This window comes from Dermacentor variabilis, chromosome 5 (genome assembly GCF_050947875.1).
Source record: "Dermacentor variabilis isolate Ectoservices chromosome 5, ASM5094787v1, whole genome shotgun sequence".
Taxonomy (NCBI): domain Eukaryota; kingdom Metazoa; phylum Arthropoda; class Arachnida; order Ixodida; family Ixodidae; genus Dermacentor; species Dermacentor variabilis.
In genome coordinates this window covers 8,341,740-8,357,954 of record NC_134572.1, presented here as the reverse complement: position 1 = coordinate 8,357,954, position 16,215 = coordinate 8,341,740, and the positions used below count along the sequence as shown (strand labels likewise).

General features: G+C 45.3%; 1 protein-coding gene across 2 annotated transcripts in view; it reads right to left on the bottom strand.

Annotated features, from left to right (window-relative positions):
• Window positions 1-16,215, bottom strand: part of LOC142582230 (beta-alanine transporter-like) — a 34,677-nt gene that overhangs the window by 18,134 nt on the left and 328 nt on the right. The window contains exons 2-5 of one of the 2 annotated variants that reach the window (XM_075691684.1): window positions 4,801-5,212; window positions 3,603-3,706; window positions 1,965-2,119; window positions 647-815 (exon numbers count right to left, since the gene is read on the bottom strand). In XM_075691684.1, coding sequence (XP_075547799.1) covers window positions 647-815; window positions 1,965-2,119; window positions 3,603-3,706; window positions 4,801-5,202 — 830 coding nt within the window. In that variant the 5' untranslated portion in view covers window positions 5,203-5,212. The remainder of the gene's footprint in view (window positions 1-646; window positions 816-1,964; window positions 2,120-3,602; window positions 3,707-4,800; window positions 5,213-16,215) is intronic. The other variant, XM_075691685.1, reaches the window with a different exon arrangement.

Sequence of the window (16,215 nt, the reverse complement as noted above, 5' to 3'; positions counted from 1 at the left end):
GCATGCTCCTCGCCTCTTGTGAGCCAATTAGATAAGACAAGCCGCTCAGTGCAGGCAATGTTATTCGTTTTTCAAGCAAACAAAAGTAACCTCCTATGAACGAGGGGAGCATTTCATTGGTTTGTTCAGACAACGCTGCTACTGACCGCCCGATGCTCGCGTCGGCGGTTACGTAAGTTTGCCATAGAGAGATTGGAATAAAAACATAGTGGAATAGTTTTACGTTATACGGCCCTAGGTCTTGGCAAGCGTCTAAAATGTCGCTAAGAAAACTCTGTACGTAACAGCGTTGCAAAGGTGGGGTCCTATCGAAATAAGAAACATAAATGCGTACTCGTAAGTTATTTCATCAGCGAACATCATTAAAACGAGGTCAGATTTAAGTGTCGGTTGATTCAGAGCGTTACCAAAGCAATGTAATACTGCAGGCGTTAATACCACGAACACCACAAACGCTAGCTTACAAGTGAGAAAATATCACAGAAAAAAGCTACTCTACCTTGTAAAAAAAATGTGACACCTTCGATGGCACATCTCCATCACTCGGTCGTTTTACACGCTACCCTACATTTCTTCCCAACGCAAGTCATTTCAGGTCGATTAAGCTCATCTGTGCCATAATATTGTGGGAAGGGGCGATATTTACATGGAAACCACGGGTCCGACGAGGCACGGTAGTACGACGATAGCGTTCAGGAGGCGCCAGTGGGCTAGTGCGTATGCCACCCACGGCATACAAACTCCCAACACAGGGTAGGCGAACCGGAAGGCACTCAGAACCAGCATCCGCTTCTGCGCAGGCACATATTCCAGCGCTGCAACAGAGCCCACGCACATCTTTCCGTCATTGTCCCGCAATGTATTCACAAGATTGATTATCCGACGTTTGGCTCAAGTAGCAACTTGTAGCTTCAACTCTTAAACAAGTGTCAGAAAATTCGAAATCAAATCGCTCAACTTTGCTTGTGTTAATGACATCACTCATGTTTCAAATATTTGTTAGCCATGACCAACAATCTGATTTTACATCGATTTCCAGGGGCCGAATTAACAAAAGAGTCTCGTTCGTAAGCGCTGCTTGGCGTTGAACGGCCGCCTTCGATAATACCATTTCCGGCAGCACTGGTGGCTTCCATCTGATCTTACTCATTGTGGCATACCACCTCTTTCGGGATTAGAGGCCCAGATCCTTTCCTTACGTTTCTAGGGTCAAAAGTATGTTAGATAGCGCTACCTTCGCCTAAGAACAAGTTACTCTGTGATCGTACCAGACTCGGCCCGCGTTGACAGCCTTGTTTCCTTGAGCCTCAGAATGCATAGCAGCCGACATAGCACAAGAGAAGTACTTGCGTCAGGGCCACAATGTGCACATGCGTTTCACTGTCACTAAAGAGTGAATAGCCTTCCGAAAAGAAGCCTAATTAGGCTGTACAAGCTTTTCTTTTTTTATTATTATTCTAAAATTGATAGAGCATATCGCTCCACTGGTGAGCATAAATTTCTGCGCAGGTAGAAAAAGAGACACTTCGAAAAATATAGTTACGCTTTTGGAAAAGGCTCGACTAATTAAAATAAATGAGGGAAATGGTCAAGTTTGATCTTTAACAGCGGTTACAATGCCACGACTCGCTAATTAATTAGAGTAGTAATTTCTGGGGTTTCTTCCCCTTATTTCTTTTTCCAATTCCTACGGGAAAGGCGAACGGATCTCTTTCCACATTTTGCAAGTATGTTGAGAAAGTGAAAGGGTCTTGATCCCAAAACACTGCCCTCGCTCAACAAATAAAAATGATCTAGCTCTCAGAGTTTACTTCCAGTTCCCCCGCCTTCTTGTACATTGCCACACTTTGTTTAACTACGGTACGGCACCACTGCGAGGTACCGTGCCAGTATCAACCCAGTCAGCTTACACCCAGTTTTCTGGACGCAAGATGAAAAAGCCCTTAACTAGGCACTGGACTCACCCAGTACGAAAGGGACAATGCTGATGGACAGGATAACACCTCCTTGGACGATCCGAGTGACCAGGAAAAGATAGAAGTCTTGCGTAAAGTAGGTGGTCACTGCGCCCACCCCCGCCAGGATGTAGACGGCAATCATCACGGGAACGCGGCCGATTCTGCCAGGAGATTGATTCACTTACATGCTGACTCACTGACTGTATCACTGTGTGATTTCACTGCCTTATCAAAGAGAAGCTGGGTGAGTATGAAAGGTTATGTTGTACAATTAGCGCGTGCATCTAGATAGTAAAGGCGCACAGGATCTTAACGTTGTAATTTAATTTCTTTTTCTGCTAGCACCTGCAAGGAAAATGAAAACCTCATGCCAATGTGCTCTCATTTCTATGCATAATTTTCTTTTATTGTCATCATTATAGGTGATGGCTCCAAAAATGTCGCCAACATCAGCAAATACAGAAATATCAAACACAACAGAACGCATGCTGACATGACAAAGAAAATCATGTTCTTCCAATTTTTTGTGCGACCTGTGAGCATAGAGCTCTTGTCGGATATCTCATGCAATAGTATAACATCTCTTACAAGACTGTTACTACTGAAGCTAACTGTAATGACAGAATAGTGCTTCCCAAGTAATCGTTGCTTCGCAGCTGTAAGATATCATAATGAAGGACAGCCTTATCGAAAAGAAAAAAAAAAGCCACATGCCCCTTAACAGCCACACCCGATAACACCATATAATTTATAGCAACACACAGTTCTGAATATTGGAGACAACGTTCCCAAATTGCATTATTGCATATAGGGGTTACATGGCATAACGTTTTATTCAATAGGAAGGAAAGGCTCCTGGACACCCTTGGAACAGACAAGAAAAATCGCAATTAAAATTTAATAACGTAGACAGTTCAAAGCTAATTACACAAAAAGAAATCGACATGCGTCATATGAATAAATTATATAGCAAGCTGACGTTTACTTCTTTTAGCTTATTATTATTCTTATTATTTTTATTATTATTATTCTCGGCTTCTTTGACCAAAATATCCTTCCATTTAGTTGATATAGTAGAATTGTAGAGGGCAAATATTGCCACATTTATGCTGCTTTTCTTTTTGCGGTAGTCGTTTTCACTAAATTTTATCGCTATTATCAGCTAATTATTCAGCGCAAAAGGTGCTTGTTGTGCCGAAACTTGATGAGCGTTGTGATCAAGCGAGGCAGGCGTTTCTAATCATATCGGACGCACGACGCTAATAACGTGATGCAGTCTTGTGTCTGCAAGAGCACCAGTCCTTGCGGAATGTGCACAGACGCGAGTACAAATAGCGGATCGACTCGTGCGGTGGCATTAGGCTCGATGACCGCCGATCGTGCTCTCTGCTATTTTTGTCACTTTAGCTTCCCTTTCCGCGCATAAGTTCGCCAAATATAAGTTGGATTCCGTATTATTAATTCTAGTAGTGCTTCCGCTTCTTCACCGTCGCCGCACTGCGCCTACGTTGTCCCTCCGCCTCACCCTCTTGCCAAACTGTGATGTAAACAATTCCTTGTGTCATTTTCCAGTAAGCCATCTGCTGGAATAGAGATCAAATACTGCTGACAGCCACGAGGACGAACGATGAGAGTCCAACTTACTTGTCGCTTATGGCGCCGATCCCAATCACCCCGATGGACATGGCGCCAAAAAAGATCGAGTTTGAGACGTACGCTTTCCAGGTCTGGCCACACACCCAATTCATCTTGGGAAATAGAAAACGAAATCGTTCTCGAGACGACAGTACGGTGATAGTAGTTTTAAAAGAGTTATTGATAACAAAAGCTTGGATATCTTTTTTAATCACACTATTTTTTATAATAAGTCACACATAAATAAACGGAAATAATTCCACTCATTTGAAATCTTCTAATCTTGGATCTAGGTACAATTCTGCCGATTCAAATGTTCAAAATATTTCAATTGGTTCTTCCTACGATATTCTAGGGATTCCTTGTGCCACGTTAACTGAACTCCTGGAGTTTCTTTGTTAAATTATCAGGGTTTAAACCTTATTATTGTAAAGAAAACATCGGCTTCACCCATATCGATCACTTTTATTTTATTTCTTCCTATCTGTATAAACTAGTATATCATGCTATTTCTAAGCAGCGCAACGCTTTCTCGCCATCATTATACCTGCACCGCAAGCAAATTTCACAGAATCGCGATGCAAGCCAAAATCACTAGCACAAAAAGGGTTTCTCAGTGGCTAGGGCTGCTGAGCACGAGGTCGCGGGATCAAATCCCGGCCGCGGCGGCCGCATTTCGATGGGGGCGTAATGCGAAAACACCCGTGTACTTAGATATAGATGCACGTTAAAGAACCCCAGGTAGTCAAAATTTCCGGAGTCCTCCACTACGGCGTGCCTCATAATCGAAAAGTGGTTTTGGCACGTTAAAACCCCATAACTTACTTTAAAAAGCGCTCAACTTTCGTTTTTTAGTGACCTCTTCACTTCTTCTTCAATAAAAGCAGTTACAAAGTGAGTTGGAGTTTATGAACAGCTTTCCTGCCTGGTACTACTACTTATAGTACCCACCACACCTAAAGAAACTTATTGAGCAGATTTCTGAGAAACTAGCATAAGAAAGAAACTAATAACTTGGCCTTTTTTTCATGTGGCTTACATATGTTTATTCCTGGCTGCGATCGAAAGGTCCTTTTTATCGCTTTTTCTATAGGAAAAGCAACTGAACAGATGTGTGTACTTTGAGCCGGTTTATGTTCACAGTACTCTCGTTCTCTGCAGCGTTTTCCAATTCAGCATGAAGTGTCAGGAAAGAAATATTCTATACCTCGGACACGATGGTTGGATAGATGACGGAGTGGTCGTAGTGCCAACCGAACTGGCAAGGCACAACGGGCAGCAGGTCTCTTGCGAGCAAGCTTGCATTCTGGTTCTGTCCGACCGCCCAGGGTTCGAGTGTTGTCAAGTTGAGCTCGTACATGGAGCACTTGCTCCAGCTTCCGTCAGACTCGCGAGGCACGCCCAGCTCTCGAGCTTGCTCGCGCGTCAAGTTGAACAGGTCTTCGAGTTCAGGCTGACGGCACCAGTGCGGTGGCTCCAGCAGCGTGAAGATATGTGCGAACAATGGTATCACTCGCATCGGAGCCACGAACACCACGAGGTACACGATGAGCAGCCATTGGAACACGCCGAATTCACCGACAAGCTGCAGAGCCTCTTCGAACAGCATGTCTCAGATGCTGCATTACAGAAGCGTTGAGGACACGAGGCAGCGTGTTTTGCGTGGGATAGCGAACAAAGGAGGGTGAAATAGGCCAAAAAATAAGAGTGAATGTAACTGAACCGCAATCGTATTTGACACCTTAAGATAAAAGAAAAACTGGATAACAGTACGAAAGGAAAAACAGAGAGAGAGGAAAAGTAAACTGTGCAGAGGTGCGTTTTGAAGACAAGGACATAGTAAGGCACACAGCAGAGGCGTAGCCAGGCAGGAGGGGGGCTTATGGGGCTACAGCGCCCCTCCTTCCCGAAATTTTTTCGTGCTGTTATGCGCTGCCGACCAAAACAACCCCTGGCGTCGGAAATCATGCTGGATTTTCTCTAGAATGTGCTTTTCATGCTCGAAAAGAGATATAAGCGCGAACATTGCGCAATCACGCTGGATTTCGCGGCAACGCCCATGCACCGGGAGTCACATATCGCAACGCAAGGAGCCCCATCTGAGCACAGTTTTTAGGGCGTTTTGATGGCAAGCGGGCTCGTAGCGGCATCTCGCGGAGGCCGCGGAATCTACGGAGCACATGGATTTCAATACTAAAACTTTATGGGTTCTTTACGGCATCTAAAACTTTACGGCATCGTTGGCAAAGGCAATGCATTTATTATTAAGGCATTTGATCCTTCGGCTAATTCTATAAGGAGGAGGCAGAGCTGCAACGTGAGCACCCCCCCCCCCCCGTACGAATTTTCTGGCTACGCCAATGGCACACAGATAAGCGTACGGGAAAAAGAACTCTATCTGACCACTCACAAGGAGGCGCAAATAAGCTATATCATAAAGCTAATAACGTTAATTAATGTAAAACTTAATTGAGTTAATAACATACTTAGATGGTGCGCAGAAAGAATGTACGACTGAACCCAAATAAGACGGTATTATGTTTCATTCGCACAAAATAAAGTTATCTCATTACTCCTTATGAAATACAACAATCGCACAAGAATTCAATTGTAACAAACGTTTGTAGGCGTCATCATGGACGGTAACCTAAAACTTGTTCAAGATGCACGTTCAATAGCAAAGAAAGCTTGACTCGGTATACACGTATTCACTTGTTGGTGCTCGTTCTCAATAAAAATATTTTTGTTAACCTGTACTACAGCTTCATTCAGACTCATATTGGTTGCTGCGCCGTTAAATCGCGAAGTATTCACAAAACTCCCTTGTAACCAATATACATACTTCACAGAAAAGCCCTCCAATTTATATCCTGAAGTGGACAGCAGAATAGCCCAAATAGCCTGTTTTCAGTTCTCAATATACTTAACGTCTGTGACCTTCACGTCTATATGTAAAACACATCCTGTTGCAGGTAGCGCTTGTATTCGTCATCCCTTTCTGTCTCCACGTCTTTTTTTTGTGTTTTGTTTTTCTCGCTCTAAATAGCTGCGCCACGAAGTGTGTGGATAGCCGAACAGGAAAACGCTGGCCGCGCACCCGCCGGCAGAAAGCATATGGAGCGATGCTGTGGTTGGTTTTCTATACGAACCTGGCATGGCTTCATGAAAAACGCGGTATATATTGCGCAGCTTATGTGAGTGGCCAGGCAGGTATATTCTCACATTGTAGTAACCGTAAGAAAGCTAGACAATGTACGCGTGATTATATCTCTTGCACTCGCGTCTGTAATAATAATGCGAAGAAGGAGAAAAAAGGATTTTTTTCCCCTTGTGTAATGTAACGGTGAGATATAAAGTAGAAACATGCACTTAGATAGCTTCTGACCACCGGCATATCGTGCAGTCCCAGGCACAGCAGGCAGGCAAACACAAAAACACATTACATAACACAAAAACTGAGAGACAAATTATATGGCCAAATACAGGCGTCAAGCCTAAATTTATATGCAACAACCAAATTTCAGAAGACTCATTGTATGCAAATAAGCTGCACATATTGTCAGCCATATTCTGTTAAAGTTCCAGCGGGACTTCTCGTCATTATGTAACACCTCCACGTGCTGTGATGGACGTGCGCGGAATATGCGTAGTGATTTCAGGACGCACGTTTCTTGAATGAGCTATTGCGATTCTGCAACAGGATATTCTGCACTGCTGCAATAGGTCAGCCGTCGCTTTCCCGCGCTACATCTTTTTATCCTGCCGGTCTTTAAAACATTTTCAATAAATATTGATTCCACTACCTTCTGGTACTGAAAGCAATCATCCGATTTTCAACCATACGCTTAGGGTGCAGTCGCCGTGCCAAACGCACAACGATTTGTATACAAGAACAGCAGGCCATGTTATGGTTACTCTTAAAAAATTGGTGAGTTCTTTTGTCCATACAGCAACAAACAATGCACTTTCCAAACTAAACTGCTTGCTTTCAACGCCAACTGTTAAGGAGACGTATACGAAGATTGCAGCAACGTCATGCCTGCACTACCAAGTCATTCAACCCTGACACATTCGAAGAGCTAATCTTTCACGCAACTGAGATGACAAATCTTCCCATGAACTCCGGTATAAGAAACACGCCATTACTCTCTTTTTCAAGCCATAAATTTTATGATGTAGGCAACAAAGGTGCTTACCTCGCCGTACGCCTGCGTTCGGGTTTCATTTCAATTTCGAAAAAGTTTGTAGTGCTAAACAGTCTAGGTTAAAATTTTCATGCCACTAACAATGATTTAAGCTTCAAAACTAATCTGAAAAATAGCATTGTGAAACAGCACGTCTTTCCAGCATTTCCGAAGACTGAGGCCGCCGCTGTCGCTGCCGCCGCCAACCTTGGGCGACTCCTATACCGGCTGCTCGTATTCAATTACGCCTTCACGCATTTTTACTGGCATGCGATTGCGTAACGCACGCCGACGCCTCGAGAACACTCATTGTTGCGTGTACTTTCATTCGGAAAAAAAAAAATTTACGACGACGCTGCAAAGCTACGCGATCCTATAGACGCCTAGCTTATTGAAAATTTCGCGAAATCAGAACATTTCGCAACAGTGACTACGGTATCACAGACTGCGCTCCTAATGAAGCGAAAGAAATGTTCAAACTCGGGGCATGTGCGAACCAAAAGTCAAACCATAACTGCCAGAGACGCCTACTCGAGAACAGAGTCCTCGAATACGTTCCGTTATTTAAACAGTTGTTTCGCCCGGAAGGCTGAATATATGAAATAGACAACTCGGTTGTGTAGTCTTTAGACATTGATCGAACCAGTTTTGGCACCAAAATTACGCCTCGGGTGTACGTAACTCCGTACCTCGAGTTCCGCCGGCCTAATTTTGATCAATTCAGCTACTTCAGCGCATTCTCGAAGCGTGCGCGCTCTTGCATTCCACCACCATCAGAATGCGGCGGCCGCGCAAGAGCGTCGAATGTGCGAACTCGCTCTCAGCCACTTCGGTTTGTGCCACCATATTTGAAGCGACACCCTTTCTTTTGTAACAGATATTGTGCGGCTGAGCGATACGCATCTCAATGTAAGAACAGCTATGTTTACCCCTGCCTACGAAATAGTGAAAGCCAACTCATTTCTAAAGCATAAGAAATGAATTGAATCGAACTACTCTCTAAACGTTGAACACAATCATTCATTTATCATTACTGTCCATTGCATTTCATTACATTACCATTACATTCCCGCTTGAATTAGAATTTGAAGCAGGAACAGCAACATTACGGATGTCAAGCATGGTCAAGCAAGCTTAGTCCAACTATATTTCGTTGGACTAAGCCAATGCATAGCTTGCACCCGGCGAACTTGGTCAGCTGTCAGTCAGAACTTCGGGTGCTTTCAGAACAATGCAAACTACATTTTAGCGACTAGTAACAAGTACTACTATCAAAGCGCTACGACACTGTATATTCGCAAACAGTGGCACTGATCCAGCGACATGGGCCAAAATTGAAATTCTTTAAGCGCATTAGGTTAAGAGATAATGTATCCTTCTTTGGTACCTGAAGGCAACAGACTTGAGTGCCCGACTATAGACATCTTGCACCTAACTTAGTGCGTGTAAAAGTGCGGTGTACACCCATGTTCTCTCTCTCTCTCTCTCTCTCTCTCTCTCTCTCTCTCTCTCTCTCTCTCTCTCTCTCTCTCTCTCTCTCTCTCTCTCTCTCTCTCTCTATTTCACTCCCCATTCCCCTCCCCACGTGTAGGGTAGCAAACTTAACTGTCTGGTTAACCTCCCTGCTTTTCCTTCTTCCCTTCTCTCTCGTATCTTTTGGGGTGCCTACAAATCGAACTTTATAAACACTATTCTATAGTTTCGTATATCGAAAGGCTGATGCAAAATGCATGTATAGGTTGAAAATAAAGGTAGTGGGATATACTTAATAAATTATCAGCGCAAAAAAATCAAATAACTTTACAGTAACAAAGTTACTTAAAGCCTTCTTTTGATGACAAAACCGGTTCAGGACAACCGCTGTCAAATTTTCTAGGATGCAAGGATCAATTTACAAAGCTATTACCGAACAAATGATTGAGGACCTTAACATAGAGAGTATAAGAGTGGGGCTGAAGATTAATATGCAGAAGAACAAAGATAATGATGAATAGCCGGGCAAAGGAACAAGAGTTCAGGATCGCCAGTCAGCCTCTAGAGTTTGTGAAGGAGTTTGTTTACCTAGGTCAATTAATCACAGGGAACCCTGATCATGAGAAGGAAATTCATAGAAGAATAAAAATGGGTTGGATCGCATAGGGCAGACATCGTCAACTCCTAACTGGCAGCTTAGCATTACCATTGAAAAGGAAGGTGTACAATGAGTGTATTTTACCAGTGCTCACATATGGGGCAGAGACTGGGAGACTGACAGAGAAACTTGAGAACAAAGGACCGCGCAAAGAGCGATGGAACGAAGATTGCTAGGCATAACGTTAAGAGAGAGAAAGAGCGCGGTTTGGGATCAGAGAGCCAACGCGTATAGATGATACTCTGACACTAAGAGAAAGAAAATGGAGCTGGGCAGGTCATGTAATGCGCCGGTTAGATAACCGTTGGACCATTAGGGTTACAGAATGGGTACCAAGAGATGGGAAACGCAATCGAGGACGGCAGAATACTACGTGGAGCGATGAAATTAGGAAATTCGCGGGTACTAGTTGGAATCGGTTGGCGCAGGACAGGGGTAATTGGAGATCTCCTTCGTCCTGCAGTGGACATAAAACAAGATTATTATTATTATTATTATTATTATTATTATTATTATTATTGTTATTATTATTATTATTATTATTATTATTATTATTATTATTATTATTATTATTATTATTATTATTATTATTATTATTATTATTATTATTATTATTATTATTACCGACGCTTCTACGTAAACTACACCCGCCTCGGTACCTCCACTACCCGGGACTCTACCCCCAACCTCACCTTCATCAAACATATCAACAATGCACACTGGACCAACACCCAGCAAGACCTGGGCAGCGACCATTATATCCTTGCTCTCTCTTTACCCCAACTCGCTGCCGCCCCTGCCCCCACTAAAGAATTCACCTTTACCGACTGGGATGTTTTTCGAAAAATACGCATAGGTTCTAGCTCAGTAGACGCCATTACCGGCATTAACACCTGGATGCAAGCGCTACGCACTGATGCTCAAACGGCCACTCGGGTGGTAACTACAGATGCCTCACTTGAACGCATGGATAGCCGCCTCGCCCATCTTCTGGAGGCTAAGGCCTCCATTTCTAGCTCGATGGAAGGGGCAGCGCCTAAACCGTCGCCTCAGAAGTAAGATCTCCAAACTCAACACAGCCATCGAAGAGCATTGTCAAACCCTCAGCCGGCAACAATGGACTGAGCTGTGTAACACGGTGGATGGACAACTTCATCGCCCTTCCTCGTGGAAACTCCTCAAACATCTGCTTGAGAATACCACCACCCGCACCACCCAACAGTATCGGCTGCAGAAGCTCCTTTATACGGAGACCCTTCAGCAAGGTCCACAACAGGTGCTTGACTACCTCTGCACCCAATATATCTCCAGGGGACAAGTCAGTCCACACAGCAATTACATCGGTAGCCCCAACCCTACACTAGACGCCGATTTCAGCGTATCTGAAATACATGCTGCTCTTCGCAAGCTTAACGGTCGTTCTGCTCCAGGGCCAGACGGGGTCACTAACAAAAGCCTTCGCAATTTCGATGACGAGTCCGTGTCCCATCTGACTGACTACATCAACGATTGCTGGCGCAGTGGTGCCCTTCCAGCTGCCTGGAAGACTGCCAAAGCTATCCTAATCCCAAAGCCTCGCAAACCATCTAGCCTCAATAACTTAAGGCCCATCAACCTCACTTCATGCGTAGGAAGGTGATGGAACACGCCTTCTTAGCACGCATCAACAGTCATCTCGAGGACAACTCTCTCTATCCCCACACCATCATTGGATTTCGCCCTCACCTTTCTACTCAAGACGCTATGTTGCAGCTCAAACATCAAGTGCTAAACGATCGTTCCCGTAACATGAAAGCCATCCTCGGACTCGACCTCACTCAAGCCTTTCATAACATTTCCCATGCAGCTATCCTTGACCAGGTCTCCAACCTCCACCCTGGAGAGCGAGCCTACAATTACATTCGTGATTTTCTCTCCAATCGTACGGCTACCCTCTCGGCCGGGGATTTACGATCAAACCAGCTTCCCCTTGGCAGCAAAGGCACCCCGCAAGGTTCAGTTATCTCTCCCATGCTCTTTAACTTAGTCATGATTGGCCTTGCCAAGCAGCTGCAACAAGTCGACAATATCAACCATACCATCTACGCTGACGACATCACCATTTGGTCGTACCGAGGCAGTGATGGTCAACTGGAATCAGCCCTCCAAACGGCGATTGACATGGTTGAAGCCTATCTCCAAGGGACCGGACTGCGCCGTTCGCCGGCGAAATCGGAGCTTCTGCTATACAAACCCATTCAGCGGGGTCGCCCTCCCAAACACCAATCTGATCACCGACCATGTGACGCCATCACCTTACGCCTTCAAGATGGCAGCCCTATCACACACGTCCCTAGTATCCGGGTTCTCGCTCTCACCATCTCTACCAACGGCTCCAACGCCTTGGCTCTCAACAAGATCTGTGCCCAATCGCAAAACACCCTACGACTTCTTAAACGCATATCTAACCGACGAGGGGGACTCAAAGAAGAAAGCCTACTCCGACTCGTCCAATCCTTTGTCATATGCCATATTACCTGCGTTGTTGCGTACCTCAACTGGTACCGGGCTGAGCAAAACAAGCTCGACACCCTCATACGAGGGGTCTACAAGCAAGCACTTGGTCTCCCGCATTGCACCAGCACTGAACTCTTCAACCAACTGGGAGTTCACAACAACCTTTCCGAACTCATTGAAGCCCAACAACGCTCTCAGCTTGAATGGCTCACCCTTACTGAAACGGGACGCTTTATTCTGTCCACGCTTGGCTTCACCTACCATCAGCAACAGGGCCCCAAACAACCGATCCTGACCGACATCCGTAGCTGGATCTACATAGACCCTATCCCCAGAAACATGCACCCTGAATATAACAGGGCCCGGCGCCAAGCTCGGGCCGGAGCTATCATAAAAACCTTGCCCACGTACCTGGCGTCACATTTGCTGATGCAGCCCAATACTCCCATGGCACACGATTTGTGGCCGTCGCAACACGCCATGGAGTCCTACACCACGCCTGCAGCGTCACTACCCACACTGCCGAGACGGCTGAGGAAATGGCCATCGCCCTGGCCACTTTAGATCCCACCTGTAACACCATAGTGTGTGACTCTCGCTCAGCCGTCACTAACTTCAGCAAAGGCCGTATTTCTCCCCAAGCTCTTCGCATCATCTGCCAGGCACCACACTCTAAAGAGTGTGGTGCCTGGCAGAGGATGCGGCCCATGCGGGCCCTGTCCACCTACACCTCCCCAATATCAACGAGGTCACCCACTCCATTGCGCGAGGCCTACTCAACCGCGCCGGAGTCACTGGAGATGAGTTGGACACCAGGGACAATCTGACAACTTATAACGATCTCGATCTCGTTAAGGCCTTTTACCTCAGTCGCCGAACCTTCCCTCCGCCTCACCCAAAGTTCAGCCGGGCGCAGTCTACCACCCTGCGTCTACTACAAACAAACACGTACCCTTCACCCGCCCGCCTCCACCTTATACTTCCAGACATCTACACTACCCCCAACTGCCGGTGCTGTGGAATTCACCCGGCTACGCTTCCGTATATGCTATGGGAGTGCGCAGCGCAGTACACACAGACTAACACCACGACTCTCTCGTCGAGGTTGCATGAGGCTCTGCGGAGCTCCGCCCTCGACGACCAAACCTGGGCGACCCAGCACGCCCGCGAGGCGGCGGCGAAACAAGCCCTCGACGTCCCTTCGTGGGAGGCTTAGTCCCGGCCATCATAAAGTGCTGGTTCTACAATAAAAGTTTATTCCTTCTCCTCCTCCTCTACGTAAACTTAAAGAAAATACAGTGGGTGGGTTTAAAAGGTGCATGCTGGCTTCTAGCCGCATACCAAGCGAGGTAGCATTAAAATTCTCATTTGAACTGTTCAATGATCGGGTGTATACATCGCAGTGAAGCCCTCTTGCGACACAACCTTTGAAGTACTGTGCGCATCTGCTTCCTCCACGTCGTTCGCCATCCCAATCGACTTCCGAGCAAAGCCAGCCACTCAGCGATGGCTAGTATGCACTCGCGTGCACGGTGCACGGAATATGTTCTAGCCTGTTTTGAAATGTGGACCCTAAAAGTGCAGCTGCTCTTTTTTTTCCTTGACGGCGCGCATATCTCACGCAGCCAAGTCGGCGAAAACAGCTGAACAGAGCGTCACATGTCATGCCACAAGGCTCTTCCACATACGTCGCAAAAGTTTTTCCGCAAGGAATTTTGTTACAGCTTTATTGCCGTCGTCTTCAGATGACGTCTTAATGGCGGAAGCATGTGTTTCACATTCTCCTTACTTACTGCACTTATCAGAACAACGATGCTCATTCGAGCGCTTTAAACTTCTTGGGTAAATGTACGATAGTTACAGGCCGGCGATGGCGGCAAGAGATTCTTGTGTATGAATAGCATTGTTTACCCTCTTCGATCATCTGTACAGCACCGTGGAGAGCAGCTTTCATTATTTTCAAAGCTAAAATATGAACCATAAGCTAAAATAATCTGCTGTAGCATAAAGCTAGATGCGACGCTATGTATCTCTAGCGTGTGACATATACCTTTCTCTGTGTTAGCTTTAATATTTATTGCTTTATTTCCAGGTGCATAGCTTGGAGAAATGGAGTAGCTGAGATACCATTTACCTCAATCTCTCCACAGCAACGGCTGCGACTTCTGCTGGAGGCTACTGGACTAAGCGCCCGTCGCTTGACTGCGATCAGTGGTCTTTCTCTTATCCTCCCCTTTCGTACACCCTTCTCTCAGTGAAGGGTAGGCAACCGGGCTCAGTCTTGGCTAACATCCCTGCCTTTTATTTATCATTCTCCTCTCTTTCTCTATCTTTCTTTGTATAACAGAACAGAGCAGAAACTTGCCACTGGTTTTCAAGAAAATTGATACTTTTTATGAGGTGCACTGCTATACTCGTCAGCGGCGACGAAAAACGAATGCGTTGGAAATGTCAAATGCCACCAGTGAACGAAGTAATCAAGGACGAAAAGTGAAAATGATGAACTGCCATGTGATATTGTATCTATGTACGTATTGATGTAACGTGCATCTATGTGCTTAGGAGAACAAGAGGCCCTTTTATCCGAATGAACTGGAGAAATTAACTCTCTATTCACATATATATAGCTCCAGAAAGCCCATACAGATCGCGTCTGTCTGACCATAATCGTTTGTTTCACTCTCTCCTCTCCCATTTCAGTGCAACGGGCGATAGCGTACTCGCTTAAGCGATTTCCTCGTTTTTGTGCAATTCCTTTTTTTATTCGTGGTTCATGGTTCTTCAGCCATTCATTTACTAATCTGTCCTGATGAATTGCTTCGTCAGCTCCACATAGAAATGTGGCACCTCCAGAGGTAAAGTGTAGTGTGAAGTACAATAAACTTCAAATATTATGAATTTGAAAACATCTCTAATAGTTATTATAGTGCGGGACGCACCGTCACTTCCCTGCGCAGTTTTGGAATGTTGTCCAGTTTTTCAAGAGATGTTTGGCGAATGCCTGGAAGTATAAGGCTTGTGAGAACAAAAGCAACTATCACTCAAGAGTAGCTTCCATACTTCAGCTTATCTTAAGTAAACATCGCTAAGTAAAATACGCGTTGATTTCACAGTTTAGTGCCGAAAAATATTGTTGACTCGCCATCCCGGCCTCGCGAAAGTGTATGTCCAGCGAAGGTGCTGCAAAACTACCACTATGGCTGCTGTGCGATGCTTTATTGGTGGCTCGGATGCTTGCTTGTATTGAGCAGGGGCTTTATTGAAACTATGCTATTCTGGGTGTTGTATGGGTGATTTCAGCGAATGTCGGCACTGTTAGCTTCCTTTGCTGAGCGCTTGTAGCATCTGCCTTACGGAGGTATCAGCCACTGCATTTTTTGCTTGCTTACGAAGTATGAGCTATTATATTACTTACGGGGGTATGACCCATTGCATTTCTGCTGGCTTACATGGACATGAGCCATTGCTGCTGACGACAGATGCTTGTTTTGAGCTTGTTCTTTATTGCAACGTACGCGGTTCCGTACGTGGTATGCGCGATTCCAATGATTATATGCACTGTTCTTGTAGCCTCTGCATTACGAGGAGCATGAGTCATTGCTGCTAATGATAATTTTTGTTCACGGACGGACACGAAAAATGCCGACCCCTGAGAGGCTAACAGTTTCACTGTAAAAAAAGATCAGTAGGATACGTCAGAAGGGGAGCTTGCATCAAAGCTAGGAGGCGGTTAATTTTCCATTGTATGGTAAAGCTTACTATAAGTGCAAACTCAGAGTATTTGTTAGCTAAATCTCTTATTTTATTATTT